At 63.0% G+C, this 18,448-nt stretch overlaps 2 protein-coding genes across 2 annotated transcripts in view; one reads left to right on the forward strand and one right to left on the reverse strand.

The window, feature by feature from the left end:
• Nucleotides 1-14,790, forward strand: part of ACAP3 (ArfGAP with coiled-coil, ankyrin repeat and PH domains 3) — a 15,436-nt gene extending 646 nt beyond the window's left edge. The window contains exons 2-25 of the mRNA XM_045299236.1: nucleotides 214-317; nucleotides 3,639-3,696; nucleotides 4,701-4,820; nucleotides 5,008-5,061; nucleotides 5,939-5,997; nucleotides 6,685-6,868; nucleotides 7,144-7,188; nucleotides 7,286-7,381; nucleotides 7,468-7,542; nucleotides 8,392-8,403; nucleotides 9,130-9,242; nucleotides 9,343-9,394; nucleotides 9,643-9,743; nucleotides 9,826-9,937; nucleotides 10,173-10,381; nucleotides 10,468-10,537; nucleotides 10,627-10,721; nucleotides 10,841-11,067; nucleotides 11,245-11,352; nucleotides 12,183-12,281; nucleotides 12,373-12,593; nucleotides 12,842-12,951; nucleotides 13,025-13,135; nucleotides 13,277-14,790. Of these exons, the coding sequence (XP_045155171.1) occupies nucleotides 214-317; nucleotides 3,639-3,696; nucleotides 4,701-4,820; nucleotides 5,008-5,061; nucleotides 5,939-5,997; nucleotides 6,685-6,868; nucleotides 7,144-7,188; nucleotides 7,286-7,381; nucleotides 7,468-7,542; nucleotides 8,392-8,403; nucleotides 9,130-9,242; nucleotides 9,343-9,394; nucleotides 9,643-9,743; nucleotides 9,826-9,937; nucleotides 10,173-10,381; nucleotides 10,468-10,537; nucleotides 10,627-10,721; nucleotides 10,841-11,067; nucleotides 11,245-11,352; nucleotides 12,183-12,281; nucleotides 12,373-12,593; nucleotides 12,842-12,951; nucleotides 13,025-13,135; nucleotides 13,277-13,424 (2,583 nt within the window). The 3' untranslated portion in view covers nucleotides 13,425-14,790. The remainder of the gene's footprint in view (nucleotides 1-213; nucleotides 318-3,638; nucleotides 3,697-4,700; nucleotides 4,821-5,007; nucleotides 5,062-5,938; nucleotides 5,998-6,684; nucleotides 6,869-7,143; nucleotides 7,189-7,285; nucleotides 7,382-7,467; nucleotides 7,543-8,391; nucleotides 8,404-9,129; nucleotides 9,243-9,342; nucleotides 9,395-9,642; nucleotides 9,744-9,825; nucleotides 9,938-10,172; nucleotides 10,382-10,467; nucleotides 10,538-10,626; nucleotides 10,722-10,840; nucleotides 11,068-11,244; nucleotides 11,353-12,182; nucleotides 12,282-12,372; nucleotides 12,594-12,841; nucleotides 12,952-13,024; nucleotides 13,136-13,276) is intronic.
• Nucleotides 14,791-15,736: 946 nt separating this feature from the next.
• Nucleotides 15,737-18,448, reverse strand: part of SCNN1D (sodium channel epithelial 1 subunit delta) — a 4,402-nt gene continuing 1,690 nt past the window's right edge. The window contains 12 exon segments of the mRNA XM_030888039.1: nucleotides 15,737-15,788; nucleotides 15,925-15,977; nucleotides 16,088-16,145; nucleotides 16,231-16,310; nucleotides 16,495-16,544; nucleotides 16,547-16,588; nucleotides 16,754-16,868; nucleotides 16,954-17,117; nucleotides 17,267-17,355; nucleotides 17,501-17,624; nucleotides 17,627-17,660; nucleotides 17,797-18,010. Of these exon segments, the coding sequence (XP_030743899.1) occupies nucleotides 15,737-15,788; nucleotides 15,925-15,977; nucleotides 16,088-16,145; nucleotides 16,231-16,310; nucleotides 16,495-16,544; nucleotides 16,547-16,588; nucleotides 16,754-16,868; nucleotides 16,954-17,117; nucleotides 17,267-17,355; nucleotides 17,501-17,624; nucleotides 17,627-17,660; nucleotides 17,797-18,010 (1,075 nt within the window).

The raw sequence follows: 18,448 nt of genomic DNA on the forward strand, positions 1-18,448 counted from the left end.
TGTGCCTGGCAGGGGAAGGAGGGAGGGGGCCAGCTCTGTGCAGGGTAGAGCCCCACCGACCAGGCTGGTGGCTGGGAGGCTGAGGACTCGGAGTCGGACAAAGCCCGAAGCCCCACGGGCATCTTGGCCCGCCCTGCACCCCACTATCCGTGCCCCCCACAACCCCGGAGGAGCCGGAACAAAAGCTGTCTCTCTGCTGGTCACCTCACACAGAGGGTGTGTGCTGGAGGCGGGGCGCGGCCCCGGGGATGGACCAGCTATCCCCTGGCTGCATCTTTGTCCCGCTGGGCAGCTGTGGGCACGCCCGCCACCTCTCCGTGAGAGTGTCCATCCCCCCCACCCCCCTGCTTCGTGTCATAGTCACCCACATGGGGCTGAGCAGGAGGACCCACCCCCTCAGGGCCTGCTGTGGCCCTGGCTCCTTGGCCCGAGCCCATGGGTCTCAGTCCCTCTCTGGTGCACTGGGGACTGGTAGCCGGAGTGGCGCCTGGGCCTGGAGTTGGCAGCTTGGCTGGGGTGAGGAGTGGCCTCGGCGGCCTGACCCCAAGCCCACTGGATGGGAAGGTTGCAGTGGGGAGTGCCAGGGGCTGTACCCACCCGGGGGTGTGCAGATTTACCCTTCCCCAGCGTGAAGCCTTATTCCTGTGTGCACCTCATCTCCATAGGCGTGTGCACAAGTGTGCATGCAGCCTTCCTTACTGGACACGCAGAAAATGTAAGGAGGCCTTTGGTGCCAAGTACAGCGAGTTCACAGGTGTGCACCTGCTGGAGCTGAGCTCTGCCCTCTGTGCACACTATGGTGAGGGACAGCCCTGTCTGAGGGCATGGAGACGGAGGTGAGCTGCAGCAGGGCAGGCAGGCATCCCACACCCATGGGCAGGAGCGGCGGGTGTGTGCACAGGCCAGCTCTCTGTGAGACACACAGCGTGTTTATCACACACAATGCCAGTGTGTCACTGAAGACACATGTTCCCATGTTTGTGTGTGTGCCCCGTCACTGGTGTGCACCTGCATGTGTGTGTACCACATATCTGCGGGTTCACAAATCTGCACTGTGCCGCTGCGTGTGGTCGTGCATGTGGACACCGTGCCTCTGTCCATTTGGTCATGCACACGTATGGGGAGGGCCCTGGCGGTGGGTGGGAGTGCACCTTGGTCACTAGCACCAGGGAGAACCCTTTAGATCCTGCCTCCTATCTGCCTTGCAAACCTCTTGAGGCTGTGACAGTGGGGAGCAGAGGGGGATGGAGGGGGACAAGGCACAGCACAGAGTAGCCCCAGACTACAAAGCTGAGGGGCTGGTGGTGCCTCTTAAGGTCTCCCATCTTGCCATTAATAATGAATCAGATGGAGGGGGCCTGGGCATCCTGTGATCCCGGACTAACTAGCCCCCATCTAGACAGAACCCAGGCTGAGGGTCGCTGGCCAGGTCCCTTTGGTGGGGGCTCTGCTCCTAGCTGTGCTCCGGCTCCCCCACACCTAATTTGAAACCTACCTGGTAAGCTGTAAACCTGAAGGGACCAGTCTGATCCGAATGTCACACACCACACCTCATTCTACTCCTCCCTTAGGGAGGGGCTGCCTGGGAAAGTGCCCCTGGGAAGCAGGAGGGGGAGAAGGAGGATGATTCAGACCCCAGTCCCCAGGCAGCGTGCAGGAGCCAGCTGGGGTAATCCAGGGTTGTGGCTGCCATCTGAGCTGGGGTGGGGGATGGGGAGGTGAGTAGGACCAGCGCCCCCAGTGACCCCATACGGGTCCCCTCCACTCTACTTCAAGTGCTTCCCTAAGGAAGCTGATAGCCTGGCCTCTGGGCAGCAGAGGTGGGGGGAGGTAGGGGGGTTAAAGTGGGGAAGGTTTGCTCAGGAGGTCCAGCCTGACCCCATGGAGGGGAGGGGTCTGTGAAGATCCTGGGTAGAACCTGACTGCCTCCCTACTGTCCTGGGCCTGGGTCAGCTGCTGGGGCTACCACCCCTCCTCTGGGTGGGGCTTCAGGCTCTGAGTCATGGCAGCTTTAGTGGGGAGAATACCAGCACAACACCCCCTGCCTCCTCTGGCACAGGGAAAATTCAAGAAGGACTGTGCCGGCAGGCCTAGGGTCTCTGGGACTAGGGAGAGGGAGACAGAGAGGCACAGGGCTCTCAGGGTGGGGCCCACACCTCCCCAGTTTCCACTGTGGCCTGGCCCAGCTGTTCCGAGGGCCCCAGGCACCCTCAGCCCAAGGGCAGCAGCCCTGGGAGTTTACCACTCTGTCCTAAGCTGCCTTGTAGTGGGGGGAGGGGGGCTCCAGGCTTGGCTCCCACTGGGGTAATGGCCCCTTCTCTGCCCCAACCCTGGGGGCTTGCGGGGGTGTGGGGGTGTGTGTGTGGGGGTGTTATAGGCCATGCTGGGCTTACTGCTGGGGGTGGGGGGAGCTTTCTCCTGGGTGGAAGGGACCTCAGGGAAGTTCTGCAGGAGCTCTGGGGCTCCTGCTGCCTCAGGTCCCACCTGCCTCACCCCAGAGGGGACTCCAGTCCCCTTACTCCCCCAGGGATGGTGGGCACTGACCTAAGAAGAGGAGGTGCCTGCCAGAAAGGGGAATCTCTTGGGAAGGGCAGCTAGGTCATTCTGGGGTGCTATGCTGTCCGGCTCCCTAGTCAGGCTGAATTCCACCCACGTGACCCCAAGCTCCTCCCTCTGAGACTGGGAAATCCTAGGGTAGCAATGGGTGGGGGGCTCACCCCTTGCCGACCCCTGCCCTGTACCCTGCAGCCACTGGGCTTGCGCCCCACCCCTCGTCCTTATCCCCAGGAGGCCAGACTGGCCCAGATTGCCAGCTGAGCAGCCAGGGGGGCAGGGAGCGGCTGGGAGTCTGGCCCTTTCTCCCAATTTCCTGTTCTCTGGAGCCAGTGGAGGGGGGCCATGTCACGTGCCTGATCCATCTGCCTTCTCGCCTTCCTTCCGGGGATTCTCCTTCGTGGCTTCTCCGGTGATGTCATATGTTAACTCTTCCCTCTCCAGGCAGCCCATTGCCAGGTGGCCCCTGAGGGTCATGGGTTCTACTGAGGCCTGGCCAGACCCTCCCAGGGGCTGGCTCTGTGCTGCTTGGGGTTTTGAAGTTGGGGTGTGTCTGGGAGACAGCCTCTTCTGTAGCTGGTCTGGGGTCTTGAGGTGCTGCCTGGGCAGAGAGAGCAGCCACATGACACCACCCCACCCACCCACAGCGCGCATACACACACACACACACACACACACACAAACCAGCCTCAAAGCAATGGAAGTGTCCAACCCTGGGGGGTACTGGGGTCACAGTTGTGTGTTCCTCTTTGTGTATCGGGCTCCCAGCCACTTTTCCCAGGGGCTTATGAGCTAATGACATATCCACAGCCAGTCTATCTGCTTCCTGTGTGGGGTGGGGTGGGGTGGGGGCTGTGACTGCGGGGAGCCAGGGCAGCTCAAGAGCCCCAGACCTGGGTCACAGTCTGCCCCTACCTTCTCTCTGGTATCTTCCTCAGTTTCCCAATCTGCCCCCTGCCCCCTCAGGGTCATCGAGCAGTGGTAGGGGGTAGGGGTGGATAGCAGTAAGAATGATGGACCCGCCCCACTTCAGCCCCTGCATGAAGCCCCTGCCAACTGCCACTCACTGACCTGTCTCGCTCCAGGGCAACCATCGATGAGGTGGAGACTGATGTGGTTGAGATTGAAGCCAAGCTGGACAAGGTACGTGGGGAGGGGGCAGTTGGGGGGGGCGTGGCTAGAGGTTCAGTGTCTCCACCTCCACACCCAGCAAGCCCTGGGCTGAGGGCACGGGAACTGGTGTGCTCCTGCCCCTGTGTGGGTGCCAACACATGTGGGTTGGGTGTATCTGCCATGTGCACCCACCTTTGTCTGCCCCTTGGGCTCCTTCTATCGTGGGTGGTGGGGTGGTGGTGGGCCTGGCGGATCTCCAGACCCTAGGTACTCTGAGATCCAGTCCTACTGTCCGCTATGTTGCCTTGATGTGACTAGGGCAGGGGATGGAGAGACCTCAGGGCCAAGGCAGGAGACAGGGATGTAGGGGCAGGCTTTAGCACTTCTGGTAATGTGCAACTGGCCAGAGGGACCCTCCCTACACTGCTATCTCTTGTCACCCTTCACCCTGGGCTCCCTCCCTGACTGCCTCCCACCCCCACCTACTGCTGATGGTCTCATCCCCACATCCATGATTCCCCAATTGCACCCCCTCCACCTGACTACATGCTGCCAGCCTGGTTCCCCCTCTACCTCGGGGTCCCTGACTGGGCACCCTCACATGGTTGCTGGTCCCATCCTGATCCCATCTCCTTCTCTCTATTCCCAACTGCCACCCACCCCGACTCCACACTACCAGTCTGGTGCTGCCCCCACCCCACCCTGGGCCTCCTGACTGGTGCCCCGCCCCTGGCACAACCTTCTGCTTCTGGCGCTGAGGCCCAGATGGTGCTGCCTGTGCCCAGACAGTCCTTATGCCCCGGGCCTGGCCCTCCCAGTTCCAGTCCAGGCCTCTGTAGCCCCTCGAAGCCCAGCCCCTGGCCGTGAGGGGCCTCGTGGGTCCAGTCACTTCAGGGCCAGCCCGCAGGGCCAGGTGGTAGGGGTGAGTGCCGGGAGGGTCTCATCTTGGAACAGTTTGCTCTGTGGTTGCAGGGCAGATGGCCCAGGGTAGACTGGAGGTGCTTTGGACATCAGGGACTCCCCTCTCTCCGCAGCTGGTCAGGCTCTGCAGCAGCATGATCGAGGCTGGCAAGACCTACGTCACCACCAACAGGCTCTTCCTGGGCGGCGTCCGAGACCTGTCTCGGCAGTGCCAGGGCGACGGTGTCATCTCGGTGAGGGCATTGGCTGGGGTGGGGCCAGGGGGCTTCTCAGGATCATCTACAGCCCCTCGTGGACTACGCAGTCCCCAGAGCTGGTGGGTGTCGGCGCCCAACCAAGGGCGTGGCTCTGTGGCCTGGGCATGGGCCTAGGGTGGGGGTATGCTGCCCAGTTTGAGCCTCCTCTCCGGACCTCCCCCAGGAATGTCTACAGAGGTTTGGAGACAGTCTGCAGGAGATGGTCAACTACCACATGGTGAGCCCCCCTACCCACCCCAGGCCCTGCCCAGCAGGGGCCATTCTCCACATGTCTGCAAGGGGTGGGGGGAGGCGGGGGGGCTGTGTCCACAGCTTTGGAGTATGGGGCTCAGCCCCCAGAGAGCCAGGGAGGGGCAGGGGGGACCTACTGAAGGATGGTGTTGTGTGCCCAGTAAGGGGCAGACAGTAGGGCGGTGCCTGGACCCTTGGGGTGCTAGGCAGGGATACAGCTCTGGCCGAGAGGCCTCTCTTAGCAGACCACGTAGCCTCGGAGGACCCACTGCCACCAGGGCTGATGACCCCGCCTGCTGAAGCCCAGAGTGCAGACTTGGCACAGGGGTGGTCCAAACCTGGCCTGAGAACCAAGAGCCCTAGAGTAAACAGGCCCCACCCCAGGAAGTTCAGAAACAAACCTTCTTTCTGTCTGCCCACTCGCCTGCCCGCCTGCGCCACAGCCAGGGCCCAGGCCCCCAACCTGCTTCTGGCCTAATCAGTTCTGGAGAGAGCACAACAGTCACCTCTCGCTGGCATCCTCCCTGGCCCCTCCTCTGCCTTCCCCTTGCAGCTGCAGAGAGCAGCTGACCTTCACCCTCAAAGCCACCGGCAGGGAGGGAGCTCACGGAGGTCCCCACCCAGGGATGGTGAGGTGGGCCTGGCAGGAGGGGCCTACCGAGCAGCGCTCGCTGCTCTCAGACTGGCCAAGAGTCTGGTGGGAGATTGGCAGGTGGTCGCAGCTGGCACCTTTGGGCACCAACTCATTCCTTTCAGGTCCTTTGGTTGGTAGGGTTGTCTTGGGGGTGGCTGTACCCTCACGTGGCTGAGCTGGGGGCACAGGCAGGGTTGGGCGTGTAACGCCTCCTCTCCCACACCCCCAGATCCTGTTTGACCAGGCCCAGAGATCTGTGCGGCAGCAGCTCCACAACTTCATCAAAGAGTGAGTGACCCCTGCACCTCCCACCCCAGGCCTCCCCCCACCCTGAGGCCCTCCCTTAGGCCAAGGCCTGCCTGGTGAGGCAGAGAAAGGGGCACCATGGCATATGCCAGGAGACTGTGCTATTGTCAGGGGAGGCGGGCGGGCGGGGCCACTGGAGGGAGGAGCAGCATGTGGCAGGGCACCAGCTCCTGGGGGGCTGAGTGGTTGGGGCTCAGCAGTCGCAAAGGCTGGGAAGAGTGCAGAAATGAGGAAAGAGTGGTCCTGTGGGGGTGGGGCAGCTATGAAGGCCAGCCAGGGCTTTGAGCAGGGTTGGCCCAGGGGGATAGCACTTACAGCATCATGTGATTGGGGTGTGTGTGTGTGTGTGTGTGTGTGTGTGTGTGTGTGTGTGTCTCGGGGTGGCATTTGTGAGGCACCTAAGTGGTGAGGTGGTGTGGGCTAGGAGAGTCTGGAGCCCGGGGAACAACTGGGGATGGATCAGCCGCTGGAAAAGCTGGAGAAGGCTAAGTGAGGGGAAGGCCAGGCTGTGGGGGAGGCTGAGGAGACCTGGGCCGGAGCACTGGCATGGGGCATCCTGGCAGGACTAGAGGATGTGGAAGGACCAGGAGAAGAGGGGGACAAGGGAGGACTCAGGGTGTAAGTGTGACCCCACACGCACACCTCTGATGCTTACCCCGATGGCCCCAGGGACGTACGGAAGTTCAAGGAGACAAAGAAGCAGTTTGACAAGGTGCGGGAGGACATGGAGCTGTCCCTGGTGAGGAATGCCCAGGCGCCCCGGCACCGGCCCCATGAGGTAGAGGAGGCCACAGGTGCCCTGACCCTCACTCGAAAGTGCTTCCGCCACCTGGCACTGGACTACGTCTTGCAGGTCAGCCCCGCCCTCTCTCCCCCTCAGGAGGGCTTCCTGCAAGAGGTGATGGGCAGGGCCAGAAGAGGCAGGAGGACAGCTCCTGTGGGGCACCCAGGTCCAGGCTGGAGGTGGGGATGGTCCTCCCACCTCCCAGGACCACCGGGAAGAAAGGGCTGGCACAGGGGGAGGGAGCTAAAGACAACCTGGGGGTTACAGAACCACAAGCAGCCCGAGTGGACCCTGGCAAGTTCAAGCCCTTACTCCCCTGACCTGTTCGCACGCTCTCTTGGCAGATCAACGTTCTTCAAGCCAAGAAGAAGTTTGAGATCTTGGATTCTGTGAGTATGGGTTGGTGGGGGTGGGGTGGGGAGGGCAGGAAGGTTGCAAAGGTCCAGCACTTAAGAGGGTGGGCCTCACCTGTGCCCCACCCCCCAGATGCTGTCCTTCATGCATGCCCAGTACAGCTTCTTCCAGCAAGGCTACAACCTCCTGCACCAGCTAGACCCCTACATGAAGAAGCTGGCCACCGAGGTGAGCCCAGGGGCGGGCGGGGCTGGGGCCAGGGTCTCTGGAAAGCAGCTGCCTACTGCCTGCACTGATGCCCATCCTGCCCACAGCTGGACCAGCTGGTGATTGACTCTGCAGTGGAGAAGCGGGAGATGGAGAGAAAGCACGCTGCCATTCAGCAGAGGGTGAGGCCTGACCCACTTACCACAGCCAGGCTGGGGGTGGGCATCGTCCCTCACCCCCCTACCCCTGACCTGTAGAAGACCCACCCCAGCATACACATGGCCTGCCCTGTCCCAGTCCTGCCTACCTGGCCCCGGTCACATCCATTCTGCCTCGCTCCTCTTGAGAGTGTTGGTGCCAGAGGGAGGGGCCCCTGCGGCCCACGGACATGGTGGAGTTGGGAGGCAGGACATAGGTACATCGTGGCCTGGCCTGGGCTGGGCAGAGGCCATGCCTCCTGGTGGAGTTGACACTAAGGGGCGAGCTGGGTCTCTGGCATCCTAAGGAGTCCTGGCGGTACAGGGGTCCAGCTCCTCTGCTAGGTGAGGAGATGCTGGTTTGAACCCACCCACTGGCCACCCTGAGGGAGGTCAATGTGACATCCAGCTTCCTAAACACTTCCAGCCTTGGAAACCCCTCAGTCCCAGGGTCTGTGAGTTAACAGCAGTCGGTTTGCCCTTTGTACTGGCCACCGCCTCCAGTCCCCCACCCCGCCCCCGGCCCCTTGCAGGGAATGGTGACCTCAGGCGCTGGTTTCTTCTGAGGCCTCTGCTCACTTGCCAGACGGCTGCCCCCGCAGCTACCAAGGGGAGAGGTGGGCGACAGCCGCGGGGGCGGCTATCTCAGCGCTGCCGAGAAGCCCGCCAAGACTGCAAGCTGCAGGCGGCACAGGGCTGCCCGTCCCTCGGGGGCGGGGCTGGGGACCGCCAGGCAATTCATCCCGTGGGGTGGGCGGGATCGGCCACTCAACAGTCCTCTCTCTCTCCCCCTCCTCCTCCTCGTCGCCCCACCCCCGACTCTGGTCCCCGCAGACGCTGCTGCAGGTGAGTGAGCGCCCCCACTCTGGGTTTGTGGGTGAGGGGCGCACACTGGGCTGGGCGGGGCCTCCAGCCTCCCCCACCCCTCAGGAGATTCAGCACCAAGGACACCTCCTCTGGCCCCAGAGCTCTGGGCGCCTCGCGCAGCCGCCAGGATTCCCTGGAGGCCCGTGTGCCCAGGGCTGAGAGGCAGCTGGCACTAGCAGGACGTGGGCTGAGCCCGGACATGGCCCGTGGGGGCGAGGCAGCAGCTGTCCCTGCCTCTCCCCCCCTAGGCAGGGAGCAGGTGCGGGTGGTCCACTCCTCCATCCAGGCTGCTGGCCCTGCGAGCCCCAACACACAGCTCAGTGGCCCTGGTGTAAATGGAGCTCTGTCAGGCGCTGAACTAGACCGACCCAGCTGGCGGCATGAATGGGCTCAGGATGTGGGGGGGCAGCTTCCTTCCTGCTCCTAGTCTGCCTGTCTCTAAGAGACTTAGGGGTGGGGTGGGGGGAAGCAGGCTAGTGCTAAGCCCACAGCTGTGAGGGAGCAGGGTCTGTCCCCAGGGGTCTCAGAGCCCAAACACAAGGGGCAGGCAGCGTCAAGGGGCCTTGTGTCTGAGAGCAGATGGTCACGTTTGTGCATGCGACTGGTATGACCACCCGGACATGTGCCCGCTTCAGCCTGCACACACGGTTGGGTGGGGTGGGGTGGCGGGGAATGCCAGCTGAGGGCCGCACCTGACCTCCACAGGACTTCTCCTACGACGAGTCCAAGGTGGAATTTGACGTGGACGCGCCCAGCGGTGTGGTGATGGAGGGCTACCTCTTCAAGAGGGCCAGCAACGCCTTCAAGACGTGGAATCGGTAAAGGATGGCGCAGGCGTGGGCAGGAAGCGGGCTCAAGTGGGGCGGGGAGAAATGGAGAGGCCATGCCTGACCTCACCTTGTCTTCTCACCCCACCAGACGCTGGTTCTCCATTCAGAACAGCCAGCTGGTCTACCAGAAGAAGCTCAAGGTGAGGGTCAGGGCTGGTCTGGTGTTGCCCCTGGTTCATTCCACGCCCCCCTACCTGGACCGGGGCCTGTCTGGTCAGGGAGGCCAGCACTAGCCAAGGAAAGCCTGTGGGTGCCAAAGCCGAGCGGTGCAAAGGCCAGAGACAGAGCCTAGCGCACTGGGGCTCAGGGTCAGTCAGTGGCTGTGGGCGGGGCTGTGGGCAGGGCCGGCCTGCTGAGCCCGCCCCAGCAGCGGCGGTGCCACCCGCAGGACGTGCTCACCGTGGTGGTGGACGACCTGCGCCTTTGCTCCGTGAAGCCCTGCGAGGACATTGAGCGCAGGTTCTGCTTCGAGGTCGTGTCACCCACCAAGTGAGTAGGGGAAGGCGGAGGGCGGGGGATGGGAGGCAGCCGCCTGGCCTGGCCTGATGGTTCCCGCCCCTCTCCCCACCAGGAGCTGCATGCTGCAGGCGGACTCCGAGAAGCTCCGGCAGGCCTGGGTTCAAGCTGTACAGGCCAGCATCGCCTCTGCCTACCGGGAGAGCCCAGACAGCTGCCACAGTGAGGTGAGCCCCCTACCCGCCGTGCCCTGCCCATGTGCTGCAATGAGATGACCCCTGTAGGTTGCACATGTGTGTGTATGTGCATGCGTATGGGTGTGGGAGCACACACGGGTGCAAGTCGAGCTTCATGGACTCTGACCTCTGCTGGCTCCTCTTGTGGGGGAGGAGGAAGGGTCCCAACTAGGGACATTGAGGCCCCGGTTGGGCTGAGGGCTCCCCACTGCCCCCTGGTCCCCAGAGGCTGGACCGCACGGCGTCCCCGTCCACCAGCAGCATCGACTCCACCTCGGACTCCAGGGAGCGTGGCACCAAGGCTGAGAGCACCTTACAGCGTGTGCAGAACGTGGCTGGCAACGGCCAGTGTGGAGACTGCGGCCAGCCGGACCCCCGCTGGGCCAGCATCAATCTGGGTGTGCTGCTCTGCATCGAGTGCTCGGGCATCCACAGGTGGACACCGGCGCCAGGGCCAGGGAAGGGGGTTAAGGGGAGCACAGCAGGGGGCACCCTGACTCAGCCTGCCCCTTGCCCTCCAGGAGCCTGGGTGTTCACTGCTCTAAGGTTCGGTCCTTGACACTGGACTCGTGGGAGCCAGAGCTGCTGAAGGTGGGTGCAGGGGCTGAGCGCAGGCCACTGGGAGGCTGGGTGCCAGGGCCTGCGAGCTGCAGCTGATGCTGCAAGCCTGTCTCCCATAGCTGATGTGTGAACTCGGCAACAGCACTGTGAACCAGATCTATGAGGCCCAGTGCGAGGGGCCAGGCAGCAAGAAGCCCACGGCTAGCAGTCCCAGGTAAGTGGGGGTAGCAGGCTGCGCCAAGGGCCCTGGGGGGGGCTGCTGCAGGGGAAGGAGTGTAGCTTGCTGGGCTGGGGAGCCCTGCCTGAGACCTCCTCTCCTTGCTCTGAGTCCAGGCAGGACAAGGAGGCCTGGATCAAGGACAAATACGTGGAAAAGAAGTTCTTGCGGAAGCTGCCACCAGCACCAGACCAGGAGGCAGTAGGGGACGACGGGGAGGCGGGGCCCCGGCGCTGGAGAGCAAAAAAGTGCCAACGGCACCACAGCTCCCCCCGGGCACCCACCGCCCGTCGAAAGGTCCGGCTAGAGCCTGCCCTGCCCTCCATCGTAGCCCTGTCCTCAGGTACCAGGGTCGCCAGAAGGTGGCATGTTTACCAAACCTCAGACCTCAGATCAAGTGGTCAGGTGGGAGGCCCAAACTGTGGGAGGGCAGGGGCTCCCAGCATGACCTGGGGTGGCCCATCCCCCCAGGGCCTCACTTTCCCCAGCTGAACTTGGCCTTCTCTCCACCCTCCCCCAGCCAGCATCCTGGAACGCAAGTTCCGCCGGGACTCCCTCTTCTGCCCAGACGAGCTGGACTCCCTCTTCTCCTACTTTGACACCGGGGCTGCTGGGGCAGGTCCACGCAGTAAGTCCTGGGGAGCCCTGCTTCTCCTGCAGCCCAGCCCCTCAGGTGCAGCCGGCAGTGGCAGTAGCCCACAGGTGGACCACCAGTACTGTGGGCTGGAGAGGCAGGTGTTCCAAAGAGGCCAGCCTACGGGCACAGAAAACTTGGGGATAGGTGGAGCTGAGGCTGGAACAGTTTCTCAAGAGGTCTGTTGATGAAAACGATGTGAGGAAATGTGTAGCTGTGTGCACACAGGTGTGCATGTGTGTGTGTAGAGAAGATGGATTGTATGTGTGGTGTGCACAGGAGTGTATGTGAGCATATCCATGAGCATGCATGTGGGGTCATGGGTGTGTACGTGTGACTGATAAATACCTAAGTGGCTGCACGCACCCAGGTAGGTGTGTGTTGGTGTAAGCATGCACCAACGTATGCTGCGGAGCCTGGGCAGGCAGGTGCAGGAGCCAGCTCATGAAAGACGATTCACGTTATCTTTTCCCAACTTGGCTTGGAATGGGCTGGTGATCATCTTTAAGGCACAGAAACGAGAAAAGTTACAAGCCAGGCCACACCACCCCCAACCCCAGGACTGGTGGTTACGCATGTATTGACTGGGAGCGTGCATTCCCTGGCAAGTTGGGCAGTATGGGCTGGATAGGGCCAGGAGCTGGAAGAGCTGATGGGGGTCAGACGGGAGTGAGCGCGGGCAACAGAGGACCCTGCTGAACCCTCTCAGAGCCTGGGGCTTGCGGGAGGGCTGGCTGGCAGCTGCCCAGAGGCTTGCGGTTGGTTCTGCTGGAGGAGCAGGATCTGCAGCTCCCAGGAACCTCTCTTCCCCGTGGGCTCGGCAGGTCTGAGCAGCGACAGCGGCCTGGGCGGTAGCTCCGACGGCAGCTCAGACGTTCTAGCCTTCGGCGCGGGCTCCGTGGTGGACAGCGTCACGGAGGAGGGTGGGTGTGCGCCTGCGCCGTGCCGGTCCCCGGGAGCCGCTGGAGCGCCCCCTGGCGGGATCGCAGGCGCTAACCGCGCCCCTGCCTGCAGAGGGCGGGGAGTCGGAGGCATCCAGCGGCGAGGCAGATGGGGACAGTGAGGCCTGGGGCCTGGCCGACTTGCGTGAGCTGCACCCGGGACTCCTAGCGCACCGCGCGGCGCGCACCCGGGACCTTCCCGCGCTGGCCGCGGCGCTAGCCCACGGGGCTGAGGTCAACTGGGCCGACTCAGAAGACGAAGGCAAGACGCCGCTGGTCCAGGCCGTGCTCGGGGTGAGTTGGGGGTGGGGGTGGGGGCCTGGGGGCGGGCCTTGCAAAAGGAAAGCAGAGATGACGTTTGCATAATTTGACATATTTGCATGCTCAAGACGCACTGTTCTGTGGCGCCGATCTAGTGCCTCTGCCCTCCTGCTCCAACCAGGCTGGCCACCTATCTCCCCGGGTGGAGTGCAGGGGCTGATAGGTGCAGGGCTGGGGGGCTGTCATTTGTTTACAATGCCGGATACTCATTCGCCACGCAGGGCTCCTTGGTCGTCTGTGAATTTCTTCTACAAAACGGGGCGGACGTGAACCAAAGAGACAGCCGGGGACGAGCGCCTCTGCACCACGCCACGCTCCTTGGTCGCACTGGGTGAGTGCCCGCCCCACCCCGGCCCTCGACCGCAAGGCAAGCCAGCCCTAACTCCCTGCTTCCCGCCCTGCAGCCAGGTCTGCCTATTCCTGAAGCGAGGGGCCGATCAGCATGCCCTGGACCATGACCAGCAGGATCCGCTGAGCATCGCTGTGCAGGCGGCCAACGCAGACATCGTCACCTTGTGAGCATGTGGGCAGGGTCTGCAGGGCAGATCCTAGGTTGATGCCAAGGAGGGTCAGTGGAGAGAAGAGACAGGGCAGGCTGGGCGGGGTCTCCCCAGGTAGTCGCTTCACAGAATGCCTGTCTCCCCACCCACTCCCAGGCTCCGTCTGGCCCGAATGACAGAGGAGATGCGTGAGGCAGAGGCGCTGCCGGGTCAGCCTGCCCCGCTGACCGGCAGCAGCCCCACCGAACTCCAGTACCGCCGGTGCATCCAGGAGTTCATTGGCCTCCACCTGGAGGAGAGCTAGGGCCGGGCCGGCCGGGCAGCCGTGGGCTTCCACCCTGGCACCCGGCCGCTGGCCTGGCCACCCCGCATGCCTCTGGAGACCCCAGCCCTGCCCATCCCCGGCCCTGCCTATGATGACACCTGGGCCCACTTCTGACAAGCCCCTGTGCCGGGCACTCCTGGGGTGGGGCTTGTCCACCCTGCCCTCCTCCAAACTGCCCAGACCCCCCAGGAGGAGAGAGGGAATGGTACGGAGTCTTCCCAAACTCAAGGTGTCTTGGGGAGGGAGACTCCATCCCCTGGTGCCCTTGCCTCTTCTGAGACCCTGTGTCCTCAAGTGACCCATGCCTTCCTCTGGGCCTAGGTTGCCCACACCGCAGACCACTCAAGGCCCATGTTGCCTCCTGCCCTCTTTGCCCTTGGGGTTTGGGTCAACTCATGCGTGCTCCTCAGGCATGGTCACCTTGTGGGACTGGTGTCACCTCGTGCTCTCTCTGTCTTCAGAGCCTATGTCACCTCGTGCCCACCTTTACTGCCCCAGAACACTGGTCTACCAGTTGAGTCCTCTTCCCTACATGCCCCCAGAGCCCCTTCTCTAGGCCCAGAGGCCGGTGGCTGGTCACCAGTGCCTTACCAGGGCAGGGAGGGGCAGCCCATGCAAGGGTCAACCCCGTGTACCTCACTTAGGGACTCCAGCATCCAGGCTGGGCTTCGAGGGTGCTAAGCGGGCGGGACTCTGATGGCCTGGGGCTTCAGCTCCTGCTGGACGCTGGCGTCCTGGGTCCCATGGCTGGCCACGAAGGCCCAAGGTGCAGGGCTGCCCCAGGCCAGTCCCTGCCCCCTCTGGAGGCACTCTCTCGGGTCCTCGGCCCAGATGCCTGCGTAAAGCCACTTTGGCACTTCCACCCGCGCCCCACGCCCTTTGTCACTGCCGAGCGGGTTTTCGACGATGCCCTAGTTCGGACTGTTCTGTATCTTCTCTCCGTGGACACTCCTGAGGACATCTTGTCCAGGCGCTGCCTGCAGCCCGGCCCTGCCCCTGTCCCTGCCCGCTTTGCCTCTTGGGCTGGACCCTCCCTGGGGCCTGGGGTCTTTCAGCCACTTCGGGGCCCCATGATGCCCTCTCTGTTTCCCCTTTTTGGACGAAGGCTTAGGGCAGCGGCTGGGCCCCCTCCCTAACTATGGACCCTGGTCAGGCCAGTCAACTGGCCATTATGCAAAATGCTGTCCGGAGAGGCTCAGTGGGTGGCAACACTGACCTGGGGCCCTCCCACCTCCCTTGCCCCATGGCTGTGAACCCTGAACAGAAAATCCACTCCTTCCTTCCTTCCTGCTTGAGCTCCGCCCACCACTCGGATCACACACTGTTAATAAACCTCTGCGCTTGCTGTGCTGCCTGCTCATTGGCTGCCTTTGTGCTCCCCACTGTCTTTGGCCCTGCCTTCTGTGCCAGGAAGTCCTAAGAGGGACAGGACCAGTGCCCCTTGAGCTGGCCAGCCCAGGCCCCACCTGCCAGACGTGTGAGTGGGGAGGACTGGGGCTCTGATGAACACAGACTCTGATACCCCTGCCCCCTCTAGTGGGATGGGGGTGACACCAACAGGAGTGAATGACCTGGGCTGGTCCCATCCCCACTCCTGGGCCTGTAAGCTGGCCTTTTGCCCCTTCTGACTCCAGCCCACTCCCATGCTACTTCTGGTCTGCCCCAGGTACTGTCAGAGGGTAACAGGGGCGGGAGAAGAGTGTACAGAGACACAGGCCACCAGATGGAATTGAGACTTTATTACAAAACAATCTGAAGTCACCAAATGTCCTAGCCAAGCTGAGTCCCTCCTCCAGCCTGCTCCTTGGAAGTTGCCCCAACAACCGGGCAGATTGTAGATGCTCTCTGAGTGGGGGGCCCCTCCCACACGTGCCCTCCCCACACGCCCACACCTGCACATGCGCACACATGGGCTTATGCAGGAACCATGAGCCCAGAGTGGGGGGAACGCTTTGTTCTCCCAGTCTACTTGAGGCCAGTGGCGACCCCTCCAGGGAGGGCAGCTGGGACCAGGGGAGGCTTGGATGTGCTGAAGCCCCATGCCTGCTTCCCTCAGCCTCCTAGGCTGGCATCAGTGGCCAAAGGGGGCCCTGGGTGGGGAATGGGGGGCTCTGGACCATCCTGGACGGTCAGGACAGCCAAGCAATCCGTGGCCCTTGTAAAGCTGGTTCTGGTGCTGGAAGTCTGGGAGTAGAGAGGGGCCCGGCACCCACTTTTACTCTTCAGCTGAGACTTGCCCTGATCACTTCTGGGGGATGTGAGCCTGGCATGGCTCCCCGATGCTTGGCCTCCTACTGGCAGCCGGCAGATAGCTGGTAGATGTTCACTCTGGTATTGCCGCTTCTGGATGGGGGACAGAAGTATGAGGGGGCTGGGCCCAGGCCTGTGTGGTGGGACACCTCCTTGGGAGCCCAGGAGGAGAAGGGGCACTAGGGGCTGAGGCTCAGCACTGCCCCTTAGTGGAGGGCTGCTACCCCACCTTGAACTCTGGCTCTGGTTCCGGACTCCCTCGAATACAGCCAAGACCCAGCCCTACACAGAGAAATCTCCATGGGGCTGCTACCCCTGTTCAGCCCCCAACCTCTATTACCAAGGGGCAGGCCGAGGGCAGCCCCCAGCCACACCCCTTGGGGCACACTCACAGCGGATTTGGGCGAAGGCCACCTGGAGGACCCCATGGAGAGCTTGTACAGGCTCTCCCTGGGACAGACAGACCCCTGTGTCAGCCCCCTGCCGCAGTGCCCAAGGCAGTGCCCCGGGGTTCCCTGTGCCCTCCCCCCACCACTTGCAGGGCCTGGGACAGAGAGAGAGGCAGGAGAAGCCTCCTGTCTCCAACTCCTGGTAGAGGTGGTAGAAGCAGTGACCAGGTAAAGGAGACAGTTACACAGAGACTGGCTCAGGAAGGGGCCAGGAGAGGGGATGGGAGGTGTGGCGGTGAAGGATGTGACTCCACCTTCATCTGCCAGGCCGGTGGGCGAAGGTTCACTGCAGGCCAGTAGGTAGCGGGTGGTGGGTGGTGGGTGGTGAGTGGGAGCGGGCAGGGCTCGCCCCAAGCCTGGGCGTAGGTGCAGTACTGGGCGCCGGCCGGCAGGGGTAGTGGTAGTAACCGCAGGAGCAGTTCTTGATCATCAGCTGCGGAAAACGGAGACCAGAGGCCTAGGGGGACCGGAGAGCAAGGGAGCTGGGGGCCCGGGAACCCTCCGTTCCCCCGCCGGGCTCCTGCTGGCACAGCCACCGCCTCTCCCTCGCGGCCACCGCTTCCCACTCTCTCCGACTGTGGGCCCTGGGCTATGCCCAGGGTGAGTGCCACCGCCCCAGGCTCACCTGCCTGGTGCAGGATGTGTTGTACAGCAGCTGCAAGACCCTGCCCTTGTCTCTGTCCACGCAGTCCCCGTAGGGCCTCCGAAGCCAGTGCACCTCCTCCTGGCGGGAGGCGGTTTCAGTTCCCGCCAGGGGCCTCCAGGCCCCGCCCCTCCCACAGACTCCGCCCCCACCCCCGCCCGCCCGCCTCTCGGATGCTGACTGTGGTCTGGGTGCCTGGCAGGATGCTGAAGCTGCGGGGCTCCAGGAAGGGCGTGTGGTCGCGCCCGTGGATGAAAACCTTGAGGCCGGCCTCCACAGACAGCAAGGGCAGGTGGTCCTGCTGCTCCACTCTGAGCGCAAGGCTGACCCCTGGAAGAGGGGCGACCAGGTGATACCCATTGGATAGTGCCCGCCACCCCGTCCAAGCCAGCCTGCCCTACCCACATCCTGGACCTGGCCAGCCGGTCCTTGGCTCCCTGCTTGCCCGGCTCCCACCTCAGGCCCTGTCTGCCGCTCACCTTGGGCAATGTCCTGGCGTGTTGCTGCCAAGATGTCCTGGAAGGTGTAGCAGCTGCCGTAGACAGCGTGGTAGAAGGTCTTGAAGCTCCTGGAAGGAGGGGCCGGGCTCAGACCAGCCCATGCCATCCACAGGTCAGCGGGGAGAAGCCTGAGAGAATGGCCTGCCTCCTCAGGGCAGGGGCTGGGTGTGGCTAGCCTCCCACCGGCAGCCCCCAGGTGTGCCCACTCCTCACCTAGCTGGGCATTCCTGCCAGTTGTGCTGACAGGAGAGGACAAAGTGGCTCTGGTGGCTGTGCCCCTGGGTGGTGGCCAAGACATTCATGTAGTGGAAGTGGTACCACTCCTGGACGGCCTTCTCGTGTGGTCAAAGCAGTCGCCCCCTGTGCTGTTGCACTGGGGTGGGGGTCAGTCCTTTGCCCACCTGACTTGCCTCCGCACTCTCATGCCACACTCTCCTGTCGCACTACCGCTCACAGTGTCAAGACATGGTGACTCCTGTTGCCACCCCATCGGGCCCAGGGACGCTCACCAGGGTGACCCCCACTTTGTGTTGGCTGTCTGGTTCGCTCAGCCTCCACCGACAGAGCTTCTGGTTCAGCTGGAAGGCTGGCGCAGGGCTCCGGTCGTTGGCTGTGAGGGTGCTCCTGGAGGGACCCTGGCCCTCGGTGAAGTTGAACTTGTACAGAGAGTAGATATTCTCCCGCACAAACTTGTCCAGCTCCTCCAGGTGCCGGCGAATGGGCCTGGGTAAGACAGGCGGCTCTGGAGTCAGAGCCTCAGATCCGTGCTGCTGACTGTGGTATAGGTCCCTGGCATTACTGGGACATGGCACTGACCCCCATGTCAAATCGCACTGTCACCCCAGTCTCCCCAGGGGTGCCGCCCCTACACAGCCTGTCCCACCGCCCCCATCTGAAAAACAAACAAAGTCAAACCCCTCACTGCCACCAAGCCATAGCAACCCCATAAGATAGAGTAGAACTGCCCTGTGGGAGCCCTGGTGTCATATAGCATGTGACATGGTGGGTTGCTCACCGCAAGGTCAGCAGTTTGAAACCACTAGCTGCTTCCTGGGAGAAAGATGAGACTTTCTAAGCTGATGGTGCCCGGCTATCAAAAAGTATAGCGTCTGGGGTCTTAAAGGCTTGAAGGTAATCAAGCGGCCATCAAGCTCAGAAGCA

Source organism: Echinops telfairi, unplaced genomic scaffold (assembly GCF_000313985.2).
Source record: "Echinops telfairi isolate 266 unplaced genomic scaffold, ASM31398v2 ScPeMD7_7457;HRSCAF=8495, whole genome shotgun sequence".
Lineage (NCBI taxonomy): Eukaryota > Metazoa > Chordata > Mammalia > Afrosoricida > Tenrecidae > Echinops > Echinops telfairi.